This window comes from Meles meles, chromosome 3 (genome assembly GCF_922984935.1).
Source record: "Meles meles chromosome 3, mMelMel3.1 paternal haplotype, whole genome shotgun sequence".
Classification (NCBI taxonomy): Eukaryota; Metazoa; Chordata; class Mammalia; order Carnivora; family Mustelidae; genus Meles; species Meles meles.
Window position 1 is genome coordinate 110,305,645 of NC_060068.1, and position 22,885 is coordinate 110,328,529.

At 53.0% G+C, this 22,885-nt stretch overlaps 1 protein-coding gene across 1 annotated transcript in view; it reads right to left on the reverse strand.

Moving 5' to 3' along the window:
- Positions 1-13,010: 13,010 nt before the first annotated feature.
- Positions 13,011-22,885, reverse strand: part of CATSPER3 (cation channel sperm associated 3) — a 35,212-nt gene continuing 25,337 nt past the window's right edge. Inside the window, exons 3-8 of the mRNA XM_046000934.1 lie at positions 21,247-21,486; positions 16,798-16,980; positions 15,969-16,109; positions 15,512-15,631; positions 14,490-14,647; positions 13,011-13,535 (exon numbers count right to left, since the gene is read on the reverse strand). Of these exons, the coding sequence (XP_045856890.1) occupies positions 13,433-13,535; positions 14,490-14,647; positions 15,512-15,631; positions 15,969-16,109; positions 16,798-16,980; positions 21,247-21,486 (945 nt within the window). The 3' untranslated portion in view covers positions 13,011-13,432. The remainder of the gene's footprint in view (positions 13,536-14,489; positions 14,648-15,511; positions 15,632-15,968; positions 16,110-16,797; positions 16,981-21,246; positions 21,487-22,885) is intronic.

Sequence of the window (22,885 nt, forward strand, 5' to 3'; positions counted from 1 at the left end):
GCTCTTCCGACCCCGCTGTTTGGTGGCTGCAGAGAGGAGTACCAGCCAGCCCACCCAGCTGTACCAGCCACGGGATCATCTCTGAAGGAAGGCTAAGGAATATGTGGGGCTCTGGAAGTCCAATCTTCTGGGGAAAAAAGCAAAAAGCCCTAGTCGCCTTCTGTCTCAAGAAGCCCCGGGGAAGGAGTGCCATTCATTCACGCCACATTTACTGTGCTCCTGCCCTTGGCGCTCGGGATTGAGCGCTGGGAAACAGACAGTCCAGGCTCTCACGGACAAGTAAACAAACACTGTATAATTACAAACCGGGCTGAGTGCTTTTGAAGAAACAGAACGGGGTGCTGTGAGTCAGAAAAAAATGAGAATTCTGCCTTGAACAGTGTGCTCAGGCCAGGCTGTTCCACAGACGTGGCTCTGTCTCTCATTTCTTCAGCCCGTTTGGGGCCCAGGGCCCAGGGCTAAGTGTATACTGCTCAGTCAGCCCCCTTACCTGCATGCCAACCCTAGAAGGAAGAGTTCTCATTATCCCCTTTCCCTCTTTCCCGGATGAGGTCCCTGAGCCTGACAGAGGTCAGGTCACTTGACCAAGGTTCACAACAGGAAGTGATGGAGTGGGCTCCAGCCCAGTCTGTGGCCGCTCTAGCTCCAGTACCGGGCTGCCCCGTGTGCGGCACTGGGAGAAACGTGGTGGGGAGGGGGAGGCGACTGGCCTGGAAGGGGCTGTGATTTCTCCTGGCTACTGGGGACAAACCCCAGGAAAGAGAAAAGCAGATTTGGTCCCTGTTTGGTGCCAAATGCCCCAAAGGGCTGCTGCAGGCTTAGAGCGGACATGAATTAGAAACAGGCGGGCCAGAGTAGTGCCCGCAAACCAGGTTCAGCACTGGTTTGCGGGCACTATGGGGCACCACCACCAGAGTCCCTGGTCACTGAGGGGAACCGAGGTACCTCCCCTAGTTTTAAGGACCCAGCCAGGCTGCGGGCTGCCCTCGGGGCCATGGCCTCCCTAAGGACAGCTGCCAGAGTCATCTAAAAGGGGAGGGGAAGTCACAGCTGGCAGATCTGCCTGGGAGGGGACATTGGCCCGGGAGTCCAGGCCCTGGAGGTGGGTTGTGAGTCTTCCTTCAATGCCACGTGCCCGAGCCTGCTGCTCCCGACCAGTGGGGCCTCCATCAGGAGAGAACAAGTGTGGGAAACGAGAGGAAGGATGGTGTGTGCCCACAGACCTCACCATCTTCTGGGCCAGTTACTCAGTTCTGGCATCCCGAGGAAGCTTCTCTGTGGTGTTGGAGAGCAAGGGTTTGCTTTCTGGCTCCACCTCTGAGTTGCTTTGGACAAGAGACAATGTCTCTGAGCCTGTTTCCTCTTCCATAAAAGGGAATAACAATCACTTCACACAGTTGCTTGAAGGATTAAAGGAGATAACACATAAGACATTAGTTGTGGGGCTGGCGTAGAGTTATTACTGACGGTGGTGGCGGTGTTGCTGTTAATAAAGGGACATGTCCTGCCGCTCCCCTTGAGGGCCTTGTTCCCCGCTTTCCTCATTAATGGGACTTCTCTGAGTTTCTCAATGGGTCCTTTCTGAAAATGTCGTTTGGAGCCCAACTTGGGTTTTCCCTCTGGCTTCGCTGTGTGTCATGGATGTGAGCCGTGACTGGCAGCCCCACCGACCACCTTCCTCACTGCATCCCACCTGGGGACCCATTCCGGACTTGGACCCACAGGAACCCAGCCCAGTGTCCTAGGTCCAGGGCCTGGGAGGCCCAGTAGAACTGGGCCCAGTTCCTGCTGTCCCCTGGGCCTGGAGAGAGGCCCACAGGTAGTCAGTACTCTGACAGAGGTGCCCGGGGAGCACAGGAGACCCTCACCCCAGAATTGTCCTCTAAGGACTCCCCGCAATGTGGGATAAAGGGGCCTGGACCCTTCTTTTTGTGTTCTAGATCTTACTGATAGCTAACATCCGGCCCTTCCTGAGTGCCAGGCCCCAAGAAGCACTTGATAGCAATTCCAGCATTCCCTCCTCGGGGGAGGGAAGGGCTCCTTATGTTTACACAGGAAGAAACTGAGGCTCAAAGAGAATCAACAGCTCACTTGTGATGCCACAGTGAATGAGGGACAGAGTTGGGACCCAGGTCCCTGGTCCTGTCCATGCACTGGGCACTCTCTTGACATCTGTATTGGGCAGCAGGGGATGGGGGGAAGGGTAAACAATTATAGGGGCATCTGGGTGACTCAGATGGTTAGGCATCTGCCTTCAGCTCAGATCATGATTTCCAGGTCTTGGGATCGAGCCCCACATGGGACTCCTGGCTGGCTCAGGGGGTAAACTGCTTCTCCCTCTCCTGCTGCCTCGCCCCCTGCTCGTGTGTTCTCTCTCTCTCAAATGAATAAATTTTAAAAACCTTTAAAAAACAATTATAATTCATGTTGATTCCTATCAAGAAGCTGGGCTCAGGTGTGCTCTGGGAGAGAGAAAGAAAAGGCCCCAGCTCCCAGGATTTGCCTCCACTGAGCTCACTTGACTATGGGGGGGAGAGCAGCAGAAGGCACAGAGGACAGGGGGACTGAAGAAGCTCCGGGATGCCGGCAGCAGAATGGAGTGGGCAGGTGAGGGCACAGAGCAGCTTTCTGGAGAAGGCAGGACCCTGGAATATCAACCATTAAATCCAAACTCCCGTCTCCTTCAATACTACAAACTTCTCATTTCCTAGACACGTGCTTCTAGTCTGCCTTCCTCTGGAAGCCCTCCTAGGCGTCCTCCCACCCCTTGCTGGCCTGCCTCTTTGTCGCTTTCACCACAGAAACCCGATTCTTCACACTCCCCGTGTTGCCTTCTCAGGGCCCTGGACCCGGCCTTCCAGTTGGCTGGTGCTGCCCAGAGCATGTGTCCCCCTACTGAGTGGCTGTAAGAACTTCAGGAGACGTAGCCCCCAGAGCCCAGCCAGGCTGGGGGATGGGGGTGCTGTGACCCAGGGCAGAGAGACGCTGCTGAGGAGGAGGTCAAGATGCAGGAACCTGCATCTGGAGGGGGTGGAGGAAAGCTGCTCTGGCTGTCTCCGTCCTGTGGCCCCATTTCACTGTGCACTGTCCCCTGCCGTGCACCGGACATATTTTATTTCTCTTCCTCATCTCATTTTATAGATGAGGAAGCTGAGGCTCAGGCCCATCATGTAACCTGTCCAAAGGGCATCCAGCTTCTAGGGACTCAGGTCCCCACCTGACAACAGAGCCCACAGCACTCACTCATGTGGACAGAGTCTCCCAGGGGCAGGGCACCGGCAGCTGGGCAGGGTGGCTACTGTCACAGAGTCAGCGCGCTGAGGCGAACAGGTGGGGACAGCAGCACCTGGAGAAGTGTCTGCACACAGACATGCTCCGGACGCATTTGCTGAATAAAAGAACTGAGGGATTGGGGCACCTGGGTGGCTCAGTGGGTTAAGCCTCTGCTTTCAGCTCAGGTCATGATTTCAGGGTCCTGGGATCGAGCCCCACATCAGGATCTCTGCTCGGCAGGGAGCCTGCTTCCTTCTCTCTCTCTGCCTGCCTCTCTGCCTACTTGTGATCTCTGTCTGTGTCGAATAAATAATAAAACCTTTAAAAAAAAAAAAAACTGAGGGGCTGCCGTCCACAAAACAGATCCTGGCTCTTTCTCCCTCTCCCTGCTCCTCTCTCCTCTCTCTCGTCTCTTTCCTTCACCCACGCACACTTACCTCTCACGCTCAGCACAGGCCGCTCTGGGCACTGCTTTTAAAGGTGAGACAACAGGGGCACCTGGTGGCGCGGTCAGTTAAGCATCTGACTCTTGGTCATTATCTTGGCACCCTGAGATGGAGCCCCACATTGAGCCCTCCAAGGGGCTCCTCACTCAGCCAGGTGTCTGCCTGGGATTCTCTCTCTCCCTCTCCCTCTGGACCCGACCCCCACTTTCTCTCAAATAAACAAATAAATCTTTTTTTTTTTTAATCTGGATCAACAACAACAACAGCAACAAACACCCAATTCAAAAATGGGCAAAGGATCTGAATGGACATCTCCCCGAAGAAGACAGATGCATGGCCAATAAGCACATGAAAAGATGCTCAGCATCACTACTCATTAGGTAAATGCAAATCAAAACCACAGTGAGATACTGCTATACATCCATTAGGAATAAAACAAGATACCAGGTGTCAGCAAGGACGTAGAGCAATCGAAACTGTGTGCATTGGTGGTTGGAATGTAAATGATACAGCTGCTCTGGAAAACAGTATGGCAGTTCCTCAAAAAATTTGACAGATTATTACCATATGATCTAGCAATTCCCACTTCTGGGTATTTGCCCAAAAGAAACAAAAGCAGAGACCCCAAAAGAAAACGTGTACACCCGTGCTCATAGCGGCATTATTCACAATCCCAAATGTGGGAGTCGTCCAACCGTCCATCAATAGATGAATGGAAAAAACGGGGTCCATGCATATAATGGAATACTATTCAGCCTTAAAAGAGAAGGATATTCTCTTTTTTTTTTTTAAGATTTTATTTATTCACTTGAGATCACAAGATCACAAGTAGGCAGAGAGGCAGACAGAGAGAGGAGGAAGCAGGCTCCCTGATAAGCAGAGAGTCCAACGCAGGGCTCGATCCCAGGACTCTGGGATCATGACCTGAGCCGAAGGCAGAGGCTTTAACCCACTGAGCCACCCAGATGCCGCAAAAGAGAAGGATATTCTGACACCTGCCATGGACGAACCCTGAAGACATTATACTAAAGTGAAATACGCCAGACCCGAAAGGATGACTATTGGAATTCCACTCATCTGAGGTACCTAAAGTAGGCAAATTTATGCAGACAGAAAATAGGATGGTAGTTGCCAGGGACAGGGGGAGGGGGGAACAGACAGTCATCGCTGAATGGGTACAAAGCTTCAGAACAGAAATGTTCTGAAGATGGACAGTGGTGATGGTTGGACAACAATGTGAATATGGTTAATGCCACTGAACTATCTACTATTAAAAGGTTAAAATGGTAAATTTCACATCATGCATATTTGATCCCAACTCTTTTTTAAAAAGATGTATCTGTGTTTATGCCCCAACCTTGTCCAGAGAGGCTGGAGCCCAGGACGTTCAAGGGCCAAGGCCACTGCCACTGTTGGTCTGCTGTTGATCGGAAAACAATTCCTGCAACCGTCTTTGACTGGCAGCCCATGCAAGCCCCCCGGATAGCTGACCCTCCCCTGTGGCCCTCAACCCATTCTCCATCCCTTCATACAGCACAGCAGTGGGAACCCAGTCAGGACACTTCCCTTACCAAGTGTCTATTCTGCAGCCAAAGAGAACAACTGGTATGGATAATTTTTCTCTATCAATTTAGCATAATATTAAATAACAGGTCTGCTGCTGCCTCTTTTTTTTTTTTTTAACTGAGCTTCTCTGCCAGAAAACCAAACAAGACAGGCTATAAAACAGAATTTAAGCACTGTCCCATTTTTGCTCTTATATATGCACAGGGAAGTTTCTGAATATGCACAAAGTGTTAACACCAGCTACCTTGGAGGTGGTGGGAAATGAGGGATTTTTTTTTTTTTTCATTTGTCCTTTCCAAGCTATTTGTACTGGGCATGTGTTACTTTTGTAAAAGTGACACGAAACAAAAAATATTACTTTAAAAATACCAAGATCTGTGACCTGCAGGGCTGGGAGTGGCGTGCCTCTGGGACCTTATCCTCACCCCGAAGGTGTCAGTCATCACCTGCCTGCAATGACGTGTCAACCATCAGGATTCAGCCTCATTTAGGGGCAAGCCAGTGTGACAAGGGTCAAGTAAACCTTTACTGTCAGATTTCTACAGAAGTGAACTTTTTGTTTTCAAACACATTCTTCTTTAAATGGAGGTCAAATTAATAGGTGCTAAGAGGAACGTTAAGAGAGAAGAATCATTTGTGGTGTTCTTTTTTTGCTAAGCAAAAAGGGCTCAGAGTTTAAAAAACGGCTGTCATAGGCAGGGAATCTATCCCTCTCCCCTGTGTCCCCTCGCTGCACCCCCTCTGCCCCATGCAGGTCCTCCAACTCAGCAGCCTATCTACACTCCTACCTTGCCTACACACACACACACACACACACACACACACACACATACACACATGCATGTAGGGTGTGCCTGCCAGCCAGCGTGATCATGGAATCTTTATTAAAGAGGTCCAAATTACCAAGGTTTTACTACACTACTAAAAATAGTCATGCTTGCTTAGCCTGCTTAATAAGCACACCATTTCTAATTTTTCTGCCTGAGTAAACTGAAACATCATTCCAGAAATGCATTTTTACTGAAACAAGAAGGCTTATTTTTTCTCCTTCGTTCATACATTTTTTTCCCTCCTTCCCCTTCTCCCTCCTCTCCACCCGTGCTCCTCTACTCTCCCGTGCTCCTCCCGCTCAGTTCCCCACCCCTACTCATTTTAAATTTCAAAACATAAAGGGGAAAGTAACAGTAATTTGGACTTGGCTTTCACACAAAATGGGCCAATTTTTTTTAAGTGTTGGTAATTTGTCCTGAAAATGGATATAGGGAGTGGGGCTGGGGAGGCTTTGAAGAATGGGGTTTTATGAGAGGAAAATGAGGCCTGAGTGTGCGGGACGGCGGGTGCACCTTCCCCTCTGTGCCTGGGACAGTGCAGGCACGTGTAATGACTGCAGCTAATAGCACCATTATTGCTTTCATCACATTATATTATTATTGGTCATCAGAATCAGACAAAGCATATTAACCCATTTCATTGAACCAAGGGCTTAATGTCCCAGTGATTTCACGGAAAGTCCTGGGCAAACCCTCCAAGACACTGCAGCCATGAAGCAGCCAGCCATTTGGCGACTCGCCAGGCTGTAGCAGGGCCCGGCAAGGGTTTCCCCAAACTGTTCCCGCCTGTGGCTTCTCTGGGAACTTTCCAGGACACGCTGGGATGGATGCTTATCCCCACCCTTACTCCAGCCCTTCCATGCACATACCTCTCTGTCCCCATGGATAAACCCAATCTACTAAAGGACAGATTTCCACGAAACACCCCACCCCCAACACACACTCACACATGGTGGGCCAGGGACCCCTCCTCTATTCCCGGAGCCGGCATTCCTCTGAGTCAGCAAGGCTGGTACTGAGCACAGGCACACACTACTCATGGTGAACGCCTGGCTTCTCTTGAGCTTGGTGCCCACCCCTCCAAAGCTCCTTGAGTCCCACACGCCACAGGTGTGAGTGCACACATCCCGCGCTTGACATTTTGTTCCAGGTCAACATTGTGTGATTTTCCCTGATTATAGGATACATAGTCATTCTTAACATTTCCGAAGTTCAGAAAAGCATGCGGACCAAAGTCAAGACCACCAAGCCATCATTGATGATAAATTCCCAGACATCCCTCCACCTGTACACAGGTGCATTTATACAGACCTTATATGTGTGCACATACTATTACAGAAAGGATATCCTGCCACGCATTGCTCGAGAAGCCACTTTTTGGACTTAGGATAGTATCAAGAACATCTATTCTTGGGGCGCCTGGGTGGCTCAGTTGGTTAAGCGGCTGCCTTCAGCTCAGGTCATGATCCCAGAGTCCTGGGATCGAGTCCCACATCGGGCTCCCTGCTCCTTGGAGAGTCTGCTTCTCACTCTGCCTTTCTCCCCTCTCATGTTCTCTCTCTCAAATAAATAAATAAAATCTTAAAAAAAAAAAGAACATCTATTCTTATCCAAAAAGTACTATTTTTAAGGGTCACATGTCTACATTCATAATCATTTAACCAACGTCCTCACCGGTGGGCATTGGGGTAACATCCTGATTTCTTTTGTTGTGTTTCTCCTCTAGCAGGGCACAGCAGACATCCTTCTCCATGCGTCCCTATGCACTAGTCATCGGGCACATCAGGGTAACTCCAAGAGCAGATCTGCCAGGCCCCAGGAACATGCACATAAAACCCCTTTCCTGCAGACACGAAGGCCACACCTGTGGCCACTGCTGGACGTGGCCAAGGGGACCCATTCTCCAGATACTGGCCAGTACTGGCTTTTGTCTATCCTTTTTGCCACCTAGAAGAGAACAGATAGCTCATGGCTACTTTGCATATGTGGTTTTAATTATTTCTCCCCCTCCTCCTCAAAAAAAAAATACAGATTGTGTTGTGTACATTCAGTTCTGCAACTGGCTTTTCCCATCTGCCAATTTCCACTCCTTTTGGGCACGCTCATTTCAGGGTTAGAGGAGAAGCCAGCTACTCAAGACAAGAGATTCACCAAGTGCCCCTTTTGGGTGCCCACAGTTTCTAATCCTTGCTAATGAGTTATCTGCAGGTGCGGCAGTGGGGGAACAGAGAGCCAGAAAGGACTGACCTCAAGGTCACCACCTGAGAGACCAACCTTCTGGGTGCAGGAACAGCTGGGCTGCTCTACAACGGCACTGCCAAGGCGGGCTCATCCCGCCTGCAAAGCTCTTGCCCGCCCAGCACATCCCTTCTGCCGGCCAAGCCTCGGTGTGGGCCGGCTTCACTGAAACCCGCTGAAGGGTGACTTGTAAGCCAAACCCTCGGCTGCCCAGGCTGTAATTTCCCCATTAGGCGCCGGAGTCACAACCCATCTGTGCCCACCATGCCCTCCATCTCTGAGGCTCCCAGGGCCAAGCCAGAGGCTGCTGGGCCAGCAGACTTCAGACTCCGGCCCCACTTGGAAGGCAAACATGGCTTGAGTTTTAACGTTCAAAAAATCACTCTGGAAAGAAGACTAAGGCCGCTGGGAGGCTGTGGAGCAGAGGGTACCTGTGTAGCCTGCACTGAAATCCTGCCTCTGCCGTTTAAAGACAATCCCTGCCAAGTGACGGTCCCTGTGGGGGCCTGCTGACCCACCTGTAAAATGGAGCTAACGACCGCTTACAAGATTGGCACACACAGCTTTGCAGGAGAGTGTTGCAAACACCACACTGCATGGCTGCGAGTCCTGGCTCTTCCTCCTTACTTGTACAGACTGAGGGGGTGGGGGGGCTCCATCACCTTTCCAAGCCTCAGTTTTACCACCTGTTTAATGGGAATCATGAAAAACACCTAAGTGTTGTGACATGATTCGGATCATGTATGTGAAAGTATCTTGGAGGCAGAAATGCCAACAAAACAGAACGTAACGTTTCCACTGTCAACAACGCGAATGGGCTGTACCTTCAGAGCCTGGGCCTGAACTCTGCTTGGACACGTCCTCAGTGAAGAGGTCTTCTCATCTCACACCACCATGCCAGGTGTCAAGGTCCTACTGGGGAAGGAGGGAGTCAAGGGCCACATGTGCTGACCCGTGGGCCAGTGGGGGGCCCCTGCTATGAGAACGTCATTGTCCCATCACCACCAGCTTACAGAGCTTGGAGTCAGTCCCAAGAGTTCTGGAACAGACTCTCATCCCCCTTGGGCTTCTTCCGCACCTTCCTTTGGAAACTTTGGTTTTGTTTTGCAAAGGGCCAGCCATACGTGGTGCCACCACCGCGGGGGTGCTTCACCTAGAGGCCTCTGAACCCAGGTCGGGCTTCAGGTGTGGGTTTGTAAACCGCTTGTCATGTTTCCCAGTTTTAGCCTGAGAGGTCTCTATTATACCGCATGATCTTTGGGCCCTCTAGATATAATCCAGATTCTATGTGGTCAAATCTATTCAGGGGCTGCCATTTTTAAAAGGCACAGTCAGCAACCAAAAATCATCTTTAAATGATTCCAACCATGACTTGCCTCTCTCAAAGAACATCAGGGAGGATCCCATTCTCACCCCCCAAGGACACCTGTCGTCCCCATTTCTCCGCTTGGCAAACCTCATGCTCCAGCGAGGTCAGAACCTCTGTATAAAGGTCTCTGACTCTTGGCCTTCGGCTTTTACTTCCTTTCTCTCTCCCTGTCCCAGCTCCTGATTGTGTAGACCCATCAAACCTGACTGGTTTCCTCATTTGCTCTCTGTTTTGCCCATTACCCTAGCTTTCCATCGTGGAGGAGACCAAGAGAGAATGAATCCCCTCTCCTCCCTTTCCTGATCATCACATCCTGGCTCTCCATCACATCCTGGCATCTTCCATCGTGGAGGAGACCAAGAGAGAATGCTCCCCTCTCCTCCCTTTCCTGATCATCACATCCTGGCTCTCCCCCACGCCCCCAGCACTATGTCACCCAGAGTCTACATTAAATCAAAGATAGAACTTGGGGACGGTGAAGCGTGGGACGGACCAGCACAGACAGAGCTCTGGGTGGTGGGATGTGGATAGGAGCAGGGCACTCACATGGTGATAAACCTGCCTCCATCACATTTACTCCCTTCTCGTCATTTCCCAAGCCCTTGGACTCGTATCAGCAGCCATCGCCTCTCCCTTCTGGGCAGCCTACTTAAGAATTCAGAGCCATCCTCTCTATTGAGAGCCTGTGAACCAAGAGAGCGGGCCCCGGCAAGCTGGGCCAGGGACAGAGACGTAGCGGGGAAAGAGACCACCGAGAGCAAAGTCTGACTGGGGAAAGGGCCCTTTGAATTAGGACATGGCCTGTCTCACCCAGCTTTGATGAAAACACAAGTTGTGCAGTTCCCAGCATCTCTGTGTAGGATTTCTAGGGGCTGTTGGAATAAATAGGAGAGTTTATATTCTCACTCCCTGCCTGGATCTCCATCATATAGGGAGTACTTCCTGCTGGTGGAATCAACAAGCAGTTAAACAAAAACAAAAACAAACAAACAAAAAAAAATCCGGCCACTTTCCAAATACCTCCAGCCTTAGATTCCAGATCCTTCCCACAGGAGCTAGGGGAGGGCCCAAGAGTGACCCAAAAGACTCAAGCCCAGGTCCCCTGCATCCCAGAGCAGCTACCAAACCACCAGGCTGCCAAGACGGAGATGAAAGAGCCATCTGGGGACCGCTCTGCTGGACGCAAGGCCTGGAGGGTAGTGAGAAGGGTCCTGCTTTCCACAGCCAGGCCTGGGCAGGCAGAGCACTTCTGCCTCAAGCAAATCAATTGAAAGTTGTGGCCAGGCCTGTTTGAGTTGGTGAGAGCCCAAGTGGGAATTCCAATCTGCCAGTGTTTGCTCTGCAGACGAATAGAGTCAAACGGAAACGCTGCTTTGGGACTTTGTGCCAAATACCCGCTGGCTTGTTCTGCCAGCAGTGCTGGGCCAGCCCTCTGCACGTCACCCTCTCCCGGCTCCCTGCTCGGTGACAGCCTTCTGCTTGTGCCCTTAAAGGCAGCTTGCCTTCCCTGCTGTGGCCCAGAGTCCCATGCCTGGGGCTTCCCTGTGGGGACCCAGGCCTTCCAGCTCATTCCATGCCAGCTCCCCATGGAGACCCCTTTACCGCCCACCCCCAACACCGGCTCCTGACTTCTGCTTCCTGCTCTCGGCGCCATACTGTACTCCCTGACCCTGACGTTGGCCCAGGCCTTCTCGGTCCCTGACCAGCATGGCCCGCTGCGGCTGACCACCCAGCAGAGGCAGAGCTGAGCGGAAGGAAGCACCAGCCACAGCTGCCCCCAGCCTTCTTCACACTCTCACATGTATTTCATTCCGTCCTCAGAGTGGGTCAGTTTTATCAGCCCATTTCTCAGAGGAAAGAGCTGTGTTTTCAGAAGATTTGGCACCTTGCCCAAGGTCACCCAATTACAGAATCCAGACCTCCCCGCTCCAAAACCAGGTCACTTTCCAACTTACCTCTCTGAGGCTAATTTTTTTTAGTCTTTTGTTCACTTCCAGGGGCTTAAGGCAATTCTCGGGATTCCTGGTGAGAGCCGGGGAATGTGTTTTCATATTCTCCCGAGCAACATAGGCACACAGCAATGCCAACAGTGTCCACGGCAGTGTGAGCAGCGGGCCGTGTTTGCTTTGCCCCAGGTCTGAACCAGAGCTGTGGCCTGAGGCCTGCCTGTCCTACAGGCAGGGCTGCACCCCCAGAGAGTCCACGGAAGCCCCCAGCCTTCGGGGTCAGGCACTGCAGGCATAAAGCCCTGGGCCTCTCCCCACTCCGCGTACTTCAGTACTCCCCTCTCCACTAAGGGCACTGGCATAAAGTTTTCTGCACCTCTGGAAAGAACGAGGCTACCTCTCCCGCCCTCCGAGGGCTCCCCAATAGCATGGTGACAGGTCTCACTCTTCAAGGCAAGCCTCCTCCACATCTTTAATCGATGGGAGTGGTGCCATCAAATGGCAATGATTTGACTCTCTTAGAAGACACATGCTCTCTGCAGGCGAACAACCATCACTTCCTCAAGGAAATGTCTCTCATCCAGTCTGGCTGGATTACTGGTTTACCGAGGTCCCCAAGAGGACCAGGACTGGACCGTGGGTTTTCTCATGACAGCACCCCAGCACCCGGCACAGCTCAGTAAATAGTAGTTGGATGCATGAACAAAACCACGAGGAAAGGTTTCCAAGTGCCCTTGTTCCATGGCCTTGGAGGAGCTGTCGCCCATGCCCACAGACCACGGGTCCATGCAGGGGGCCCTTCATCCAACCACTCTCAATTTTACCCCATGTGTTTTCCACCGACCCAACTCCCCAGTGGGTCTGGGGCTTTTTTTCCCTCAACTGTATGTGCTGGTGTCCCACCCCAGCTCTGCCCAGAACTCCCTCCTCCCTCTGTCAGACGGGGCCTGCTAAAGTAATGGGCCTCGAGAACAGCCCCCAGCAACGGGAGCAGAGGGGCACCACAGGGCCTCTGGCCTGGCAGGTCAGGGACAAGGGGTATCAGCCAACCCTGCCCCACCTGTGCCTTCAGAAAATTCCATCACGGCTGGATCGAGGGAGTGTCAGGACTGTGGCAACTCTGCTAGTCATGTGGCCAGGAGGGACACAGAAGAGGCCACCTTTCAAGTGAAAAGTCCTAACTGACCATACAAGGGGCAACAGCCCAATACTACTGCTCCTTTGACCCCTCTGAGAGGTAGCCCCTGCACCCACTGGGGGATCACAACCACGAGCCTAGAGAAAAGCAGAGCCAACTTCCAAACAAGGGTCGCCACGGGAGTAGGTGCATAGAGAGAAACGCTGCTCTTCCTGCTGTGGGGCACCCACAAAGAGCCACCCAGCTTTGAGAAGTTCCAAGATCAGTGGGGCTGCACGAGCTCAAAGGAACCATTATACACATAGGGGACTACTGGAGGCCCTTCTTGGTCTGGGGTCCTCCAATGGCTTTCCCAGGAACCCAGTGAGTCCTCACTGCTGAGGTCAAGGGAGGAGAGAGCCAGTGTGGCCCCTGGATGTGGTGTCTGGCCAAGGGCAAGTCCTGAGCATCCTCTCCCCACCCCCCAGACCGAGGGGGGAGCGGACCGGGCAATCGGGCCCAAGCCCCTGCGGCAGGGCAGTACCACCAGCTTAAGCAACTGCAGAGAAGGCAATTCAAAAAGCCTATGTTGAACGAGGGCCTGTCACAGCCTGCGAGACCCCTTGGTGTCTGGGTGCCCACGACCCCTATGTCTCAGCATTTTCGGGGGTCTGGGACCGTTTCTTCTGTGACAAGTCTTCCAGCATCAGGCTCAACACGTGCGCGATCTCGTAGTACAGCTCCTGAAGCCTGGAGGTGGGGCCAGGGAGGAGGGCCTGGGCTTGGGGCAGGCTCCACACCCCTTGAAACCCCCCCACCCCACCGCATGCCCACCCCTGGGATTCCCATGCCCAGTCTGTGTGGGTGTAGGGAAGAGCAAGGGCTGTAGAGGCCAGATCAGGCCAACTGGAATCCAGGTCCACTGCTCAACCCGTGGCCCCCAAGTAAGGTATTTCAGTACACATGTCAGGCTAGAGATGCCAGATCCTGGGCTGTAAATGAGATGACTATGGGGTGGTGACCAGACACTGCCTGGCCCACTCTTAGGCCAAATGTGGGGTTTCCCTGACCCCCTCCTTTGAGTTCCTCCAGGCCATGAAGCCCTCCAGGGGGCCTCTGTCATGAAGCCAGCCTACTGGTGTCCATCCTCACTCAAGAGCTCACCATGATTCCTTAGCAGCTGTGCCCCCGCCTTTCTGCTCGGTGATGGCCAGGTTTCATTCCAGATAATGCACACAGAGCACAGCCCCGGGCTGGGTCAACTCAAAGCCTCACACACTGCTTTTGTAGTATCAGCCCTTGTGTGACAGGTGGGAAAGGGGCAGAGCCCTCCCCAGAGTCACAAAGAAAGGTCGTGGCATTACGAGGCTGGGAGCCTGAGCTCTTGCCTTGCCAACTGTTGCTCGTTCATCTAACTTCTGGAAAGGGGGTGGTGAGGAGGGCCTTGAAGAGTCTGGGGCCCAGCACTTCAGGGCCAGTGAGAGCAGGCCGGGGAGGGACGGGGAGCAGGGACCTCTGAGCCACAGGCCTATGCACACATGGAGTCATGCAGGCCCAGGAAGGGCTGCAGTTCAGCCACTTGCAGACAGACCAGCGTCCCCTTGCTATCCCAAGGCACCTGCCATGGCCGCCCCCCTGCAGGAAGCTTAGGGACCAGGAAAGGCCGCATCTCCCAGGATCAGGGGTAATGGGGCGGGTACTGACTTGTAGATCGTAGCATCCTGGTTGTCCAGAGTGGACAAGTAGACATCGATGAAGGGCAGGCTGGTGCCAAAATCATCCAGGACCATGGGGTCAGTGTGCTGCAGGGTCCTCTTGAAGTTCTCCACGAGCTCACTGAAACTTTTGTAGTCAGCATTTTTCTAGAGAGGATAGCATAAAGAGGGCAGTGAAGAGGAAGGCAGAGGGATCCTTCACGAGGGGCCCAGGCATAGGCCTGACCCCAGCCCCAGGAGAAGCCCTGCACCAAATCACAGCTTCACCTGGACTCCCTCCAAGTCTCAGCCCCCCTGACCTCAGCAGCCTCGTGAGCCACCGTTGCTGACATGAGGACAGGCGACACAGAAAGGAACCAGTGAGAGCCTGAGCGTGGCTCCGTGTGGTCTCACCCCATCCTGCACAAACTCAGGCACAGTCAAGACAGGCAGATGACTCCAGCTCAGAGAAGGGGCTCAGGAGGGATGCACTGGCTGGAAGGGGGAGGGGGAACAGGGGTTCAGGACCCAGCAGAGCACCCAGCGCCCAGCCTGAGGAGGTCAGAGAGATTAGGCTGAAAAAAGATGGCTTGCCCGCAGGCTTTCACAGGCGTATCCCTCTTGACAGAAGATCTCCAGCCTGCTGTGCTCATCCTTGTTCCACTTTAGAAAAACTGGAGTTGAGGAGCATCTGTCAGGACCTCCATGGCCTTGCCCAACACAATGGATGGGCCCCCTACGGCTGCCCAGCGGCCAGGGGGCCTCTGTAACAAGAGCATTCCAGGCAGAGGGCCTGGCAGTAGAATTGTGCCCAGGAAGAAGGGAGAAATGATATCTACAGTCCTCAACTCCCTAAGAGGTCCAGAGAGATACAAACATACAGAGAATAAAGCCCAACTGTGGAAAATACAGGGCATCAGAACCTGCCCTCCCTAAGACCAGAGAGGGCTGACAGCACCTACTGCCTGCATGGGCCCCAAGGCCCCCTTTGCCACGGGCCTGCCCCCTCCCCACAGCCTGGACATGGCCTACCTGCGTCTGCATCAGCCTGCTGACCTCTTCCTGCTGCCGCCTCAGAATCACCTGCTTCTCCCCCATGAGCGCCATGTGCCTCTCGGCCATCAGGTCCAGCTTGAACTTCTTAAAGGAGGCCTAGAGAGGAGGGAGATAAGGGGAAGACACGGGCTCTCACCACATACCCACCCACCTCATCTTTCTTCTTCCCTAGCCTTGTGTGGCTCCTCAGCAGGGGCAGCTCCTGACACCATACAGGGCCGGCCCCTAACTCAAGCTGCCGTCTGCAGCTGCAAGGATTCCTCAGACCCCAGTCCTGCTGACCGCCAGCACAAGGCAGAGAGATGCCCTGGCACAGGGAAAAGAGCGGGGCTGGGCAAGGGAGGCCCCACGGAACCACTTCCCCACGCACCCCCACCCCGGGGATGGGGGCCTGTGTGAGCCAACCTGGCCATCCTGACGAGCACAGCCTCACCTCAGTGTGAATGATCATCACACCCACAAACATACTGAGGAAGATGAAGGTGGCAAGCAAGATGAAGATGATGGTGAACGTCCGGCTGAGAGCCAAGTTGCGATTGTCCAACTGCTCCTGCAGGTCTGTCCAGCCATCCACCTGCGTGGGCAAGGCACGGTGTGCCGAGTACCAAGGCCCCACGGGGTAGGCCTCCCCATTCCCTGGGCTATGGCAGCCCCGGCCCCACTGAGGATGCACCTGGCTCTGCATTCACGTCAGCCCCGCACCACCACCCCCAACCAATGACCCCGGTCTATGCATGGTGGCTGGGGACGCAAGGCTCCACGGGGTACAGACGCTACTAGCCAAGGTGCTCTGGGGGCTCTTTTCCAAAAGGCCTCCCATCCTTCCAGGAAATACACTGCCTCTCTACAAGGCCCTCCTATGCAAAGACCCCAGAGTCTACTCTTCTGGACTTGGGCACTGCAGACCACTTTTGGGTAGAGTTGTGACAGCCTAGTCCCAGAAAGTCTATGTGACATGGCTTTCATTTCTAAAGTAAACTTGACCCAAATGAATTATCTTTTGAGAACTCCTTGAAAGTTTTTACAACCCTGTGGGACAAATGGGAATTCTTTGGGGAGCCACAAGACCAGAGAGAGGAATGGACCCCTGGCCAGGGCCCTAGCATCTGCTTAGCTCTGGAAGGCCAGCCTTCAGCATCCCCAGCCCAGCTAAGTACCTGAACATGAGGACGATACCATGTGAGGCCCAGGCTGTCCACACACCCACCCCAGCTGGCACTCCCTTCCTAAGGCCACTGCCCCAACCCCTGTTCCCACAGTACCGTGGCCAAGCTGAAGAGAGTGAAGAAGGCCACAGCCAGGTTCCCCCAGTTATTCGGGTCACCCCTGTCTGGAGTTCCAAATAGGCAGAAGCCCAAGATAGCGAAGATGAACATGAGGACGAAAAGCAGGATGATCACAGAGGCCACGATGTAGGCTGTCTGCCCCACGGCAGTGATGAGGGTCTGCAAGGCAGAGGCACAGGGGCTAGGCCAGGCTGCCAGGCTGAGTGGGGCTCAGTGGACAGGTCCAGTCTGCCCAGACCCCAGCTGGTCCCAGCATCTAGTGCCAGGCCCCATAAAGGGATAGATGGATAGATGGATGGGTGAATGGATGGATGGACAGACGGATGGGTGGGTGGATGGATGGATGGGTGGGTGGATGGATGGACGGGTCGTGGATGGATAGATGGGTGGATGGATGAATGGATGGGTGGATGGGTGGGTAGATGGATGGATGGGTGGGTGGATGGGTGGACGGGTCGTGGATGGATGGATGGACAGATGGACGGGTAAGTGGATGGATGGATGGATGGGTGGATGGATGGATGGATGGATGGGTGGGTGGGTGGGTGGGTGGGTAGATGTATGGTTGGGTGGGTGGATGGATGGATGGATGGATGGGTGGATGGATGGATGGATGGATGGATGGATGGATGGATGAATGGGAACTGTACCCAGACTGAGGGCTGGACCAATCCAGTAGTGCTTGAGCAGTACCTGGCCTCTACCCTCAGTCCCCCATGGGGAGATGGTCCTCAGGCCTGGGTGTCTCCCCATCAGCACTACTAGCAACTCCACTTGAGTCCCAGCCTGCCTCTGTGGTCATCCCAAGGGGTCCCACTCTGCCTCTCAGCTGAGGGCCAACCCTGCATGCTCTGCCAAGCACAGGAGGAATAGGGGAGCTGCCCTGGCAGTGGGAATGACGAAGGCTCAGAGGGATGTCACTTCCTGTTCTTTCTGGGTCCTACTCCACAGACAGGTCTCCATCCTATGACCTCAGTCTTCCTCTAGAAAGTGCGCATCTGTCTTGCCTCCCACTGTGTTGACCACTCCTGGGGAGCACAGCATATGGCTCTTTGTCTTTCATTCTCCACGCCCCAGTCTTGCACACACCTGGTGCTCAAGACATGGTCACCTACCTAGATGCTGCCCCAGACATTATTTCAAGGCAGGTGGGCATTATCACTTGTCATGTTTCGAGATGAGGAAGCAAAGGCTCAGAAAAGCAAAAGTCCTTGACCAATACAGCAGCAGAGCTAGGACCAACTCCTGAGCCCTTTGCCGTGTGCCTCCCACTTCACCTACCAAGGACCCCTTCCAGGTCAAGAAGCTGTTTACTGGCTTCACACTAGGAATGGAGGCACTTGAGAGAGCCGGGACAGTGAAGCGTTAGTCTGGGGTAACTTGGGAAGCAGAAAGACAAGGGGAGAGCCGTGGCACTGCCTTCCACATGGACTGGCTGGATAGCTGCCTGCAGAGGGGAACACATCCCTCTCCTTGGGGGAAGAAAATCAGTGTCTGGGGATTAATTCCAGAAGAGGTGAGATGCACAAAACTGCCTCCCTCCCTGTGAGACAGAGACAGAGCTTCTTCCCCAAGAACTACTTCGAGGGAAGAGGCAAGATCTCATGAAACGCTGCCCTGGGATGTAGTCTACAGAAGAGGTCTGCCCAGGCCCAGATGTGTGGACAGTGAGGCACTCCAGGGAGCAGGAGACCAGCTCCGGGAGGCTGTCACCAACCCCCCAGGCTTCTTTGTCCCTTAACTCCTTCATTCCCAGTGACCCCCACACCACTTTCGGCTTCTGCTCCCTTGGTGCCCAACACCTGCAAAAAGCAGCCTATGCTTCCAACTGTCTGACTGTCCCTCAGTCTGACGTGCCTATCACCCAGCATCCACCTCCCAGGGACCTCTCGTCTTTTCTGTCCACCTGCCTTACCACCATCCCTACCAGCCACAGACTCCAGTGCCCAGCACCTCTGATGTTCCCCTCCCCCGCTCCTGGGACACATTATAGGGTCTATTTCTAGCCTACAAATAAGGGGAGTCACTCTCAGGTTTGAAAGGAAGGCTGCCGTGATTTGAGGTACCTTTTGAAGACTCTCCCCAGCAAGTGCTCACCATCACTCGGCATCAGGGAAATACAAATCAAAACCACAATGAGATACCACCTCACACCAGTCAGAATGGCTAAAGTTAACCAGTCAGGAAACGACAGGTGTTGGTGAGGATGCGGAGAAATCCCACACTGTTGGTGGGAATGCAAGCTGGTGCAGCCACTCTGGAAAACAGCATGGAGGTTCCTCAGAAAGTTGAAAATAGAGCTACCCAATGACCCAGCAATTGCACTACTGGGTATTTACTCTAAAGATACAAATGTAGTGATCCGAAGGGGCACGTGCACCCGAATGTTTTTAGCAGCAATGTCCACAATAGCCAGACTGTGGAAAGAACCTAGATGTCCATCAACAGATGAAAGGATAAATACGATGTGGTGTATATATATATATATACAATGGAATACTATGCCGCCACCAAAAGAAATGAAATCTTGTCATTTGCAATGACGTAGATGGAACTTGAGGGTATTATGCCGGGCGAAATAAGTCAATCAGAGAAAGACAATTATCATATGATCTCCTTGATGTGAGAAATTTGAGAAACAAGACACGGGCTCATAGGGGGAGGGGAAATGTGAAACGAGATGAAACCAGAGAGGGAGACAAACCATAAGAGACTCTTAATCTCAGGAAATAAACTGAGGGTTGCTGGAGGGGAGCAAGGTGGGAGGAATGGGGTGGCTGGGTGATGGACAGACATTGGGGAGGGTATGTGCTTTGGTGAGTACTGTGAATTATGTAAGACTGATGAATGACAGACCTGTACACCTGAAGCAAATAATGCATTCTATGTTAATTGAAAAATTAAAATAAAAAAAAAGATTCTCCCCCAGCTGGGGGGGGGGCATTTTTGCCCCAGGGCTCTCAAAGGAGTGTGGGAAGCCAGTGCATTGGGGGGTGATGGAGAAAAGATAAGGACTGGTCACAAAATACATAGCAAGTCACGCAACAGGACTTTGAGACAGATCAATGCTGACACTCAAATTTACAACCTGACTGTTGAATGGGGGTGGGGCGCAGCCTTTATGTAAAGGCACAACACAGGAGGAGGGGCCAGGGTCTGGGGATGTGAGGGTGGGGGAAAGCAATGACATCCAGCTCAGACGGCCTGGGTTTGAGGAGCACGAGAGACGTCCAGGAGGCCATGCATCTGAAGGTCAGAGAGAAGCATGGGCAGGTGATGATCCCTGCAATGTGGGAAAGATCACCCAAGAGGATATGCAGAGTGGGGTGCAAGTGAGAAGAACGTGGGGTACAGTCTTGAGAAAACAGCATGCACCCAAGATGTCAAGCTCAAGAGGCTGGAGGAACCCCAAGAAAGGGCAATGACGGGGTGCCAATGGGAATGGCCAGGGGACCTGGTGATAAGGAGGTTGCTGACTACCTCAGAGAGACTAGTTCCTCTGGAGGGAAGAAGCAAGGGCACAAACGACAAGTAAGGAAGTGGGGAGTAGGAGTAACGGCCCCCCCCCAGGAGTCTCACCATGAAGGGGAAGGCAGGAGGCGTGTTTGGGAGGGGCCCCAGGGGGAAGTGACCACATGAGAGCATAGGATGAATGAATGGGGGTCTGTGCCAAGGGGAACTCTTCAATGCAGTCTTCGTCTTGTCCCCCAGGCCTGGGGCTCCTAAGTGTAGGGCCCAGGTTCCAGACAGACAGCCAGCTGGGCAATCTCTCAGCAAAACAGGCTAACACATAACCAAAACTGGTCAAATGCAGCCAAGGCTGCCCCTTCCTGGAGAAGCATGGACACGGGGCACAGAGCCACAGCAAACATACTGTGCCCGGGATGGATGCTTCAGGGCGGGCTGGGTCAGCTATGAAACCTTCCAAGCCAAACAAAGACTGGTCACCCCATGACTTGTAGCAGGAGCCCCATTCCTAGAGCTGCCTGAACAAAGTAATGCTACTATTTCCGTCAGGAAAAGCAGCAGATTTTAAGCTGTATGGGGAAAGCACACAATTGGAATTGAGTGGCCCATGCCGCCAAGGCACCGGAGACTCCTGGGAATGCAGCTCGAAGGGCCTGCACAGTAAGCAAGTCCGTCCCTTTGGTAGCATGGGAGAAAGGAAAAGTTTGCATGGCCCCTGGAGTCAGCCACACCTTTCAAATCTCGGCTATGATATTTAACTGCTGCATGACCGTGGGTCTCGATTTCTTCACCTGTGAAACAGCGCTAAGGACACTCTTCCGCAGTTGTTTTAGGATGAAATGCGGTAACACTGGTGAGGAGCGACCTGCCATACAGTAGGGCTCCATAACCGAATGGTGGGGGTAGACGGGGCCCGCAGCCAGCAGCCCCAGCCCACGGCAGCCCCAGGTCACTCACCCGGATGCCTCGGCTGTAGGTGATGAGCTTGAGAATGCGCAGGGACTGCATGCCATCAGCAATGTTGAGGTAGGGGTAGTGCTTGCCCTTGAATCTGTGCAGACCGTAGGGGATGAAGATAGTGACGATAATGATGACATCCAGCAGGTTGTAGCCGTCCTTCCAGTAGTTGATGGGGTCCACGTAGAGCTTCATGCAAAACTCGGAGCTATAGATGGACACAAAGATCAGCTCGGAGACCTGCAGGGGGTGCCGACAGTCAGAGGGTCAGGCCAAGCGGCAGAGCCCCATCGTTCCTCCCTCTCCCTGCAGGAGGGGCCCACGGAGGGTACGGGTACACCTCAGTCACCCACGTGACAGAGAAACCCAGAGAGAGTGGCGGGCAGACACCGGACACAAGGCGGGCCCTATTCTCTTTCCTTTCTGCAGCTTCCCTCCCTGCAGCCCGAAACTGGGGCTAGGTCACACCCAGGGGGCTTGAGAATGACAGACTGACAGGAAGACAGAACGACCACCTAGACCCCAGTCTAAGTCAGCTGGGCCTATGAGGTAACCTGAATGAAAGCTTTCCCAAAGAAAAGATCCCAAGAGTTTTCTGGCCAACCTGAATATCCAAACTTTTAGGAACAGAGATGAAATACTCAAATATCTATTAATATTTATCCATTCATCACAAATACTGAAAATCAGTTAATTGTTTTAGAACAGCTAGAACAGCAGAACATTCTGCTTTTTCCCCACTTCTATACTTTATGAAATAACCTTTTTCAAATTCTTCTCATGCATCTACAACCCCAGTGGCTTTGATTTTACCAAAAGGTACTTCCTGAGTGATCTTCTTCCTTATTATGAAAACACAACAATGAATTAGACAGTAGTAGGGGGAGACAGAAATGAGGGCTCAAACAAATACGGAGATAATTCGACCCCAGGTGGGAAGGAAGGGGAGCGAAGGAAACAGCCAAAGGAGATGAAAGGACTGGTTGGGTTGGGGAGGGAGAGTCGTGGCAGCTATTTTAGAAAAGGTGGTGAGTGGAGGCCTTGGAAAGGAGCCATACTAAAATCTGGGACAAAGTTCCCCAACGGCAAGTACGAGGGCCTTCATGTGAGACAGGGTTTGCTCAAAGAACAGCAAGGTCCACATGGCTAGAACAGAAAGGGGTGAGGGCGGGCGGGAGAGGGGCAGGCCACAGAGGGTAAGTCTGGTGAGAGCTTTGAATTTTAACCTCCACCTTGGAGGATTCAGAGCAAGGGAATGATAGGAGCTGACGAGAAGGGCGAGTGGGGGTTGGCTTAGGGAGGAAGAGTCAGAGAACAGAATGATTTCTCCCAGTTACCCAGCTAGAGGGGAGGTTAGACCAGACTGGACTGGGGATGGCGTGGCATCAAAGGGAAGAGGGGACAGCCTGTCTTTTGTAGGCTGCCAAGTCAGGACTTGCTGCTGGAGTTCGGGGTGCACAGGGAAGACAGGAGGCCAGGGAAGATTCTAGGGCTTGAGACAGAGCAACTGGGTCAGCAGTGATGCTTTCCCTGGGATGAGTTTGGGGTGCACTGAAATGGGCTGGAGAGAGTTTCTGGAGAGAAACAGGAAGGCTTTTGAGATAGAGCACCTTTTAAATATATGTCAGATGCTGCCACT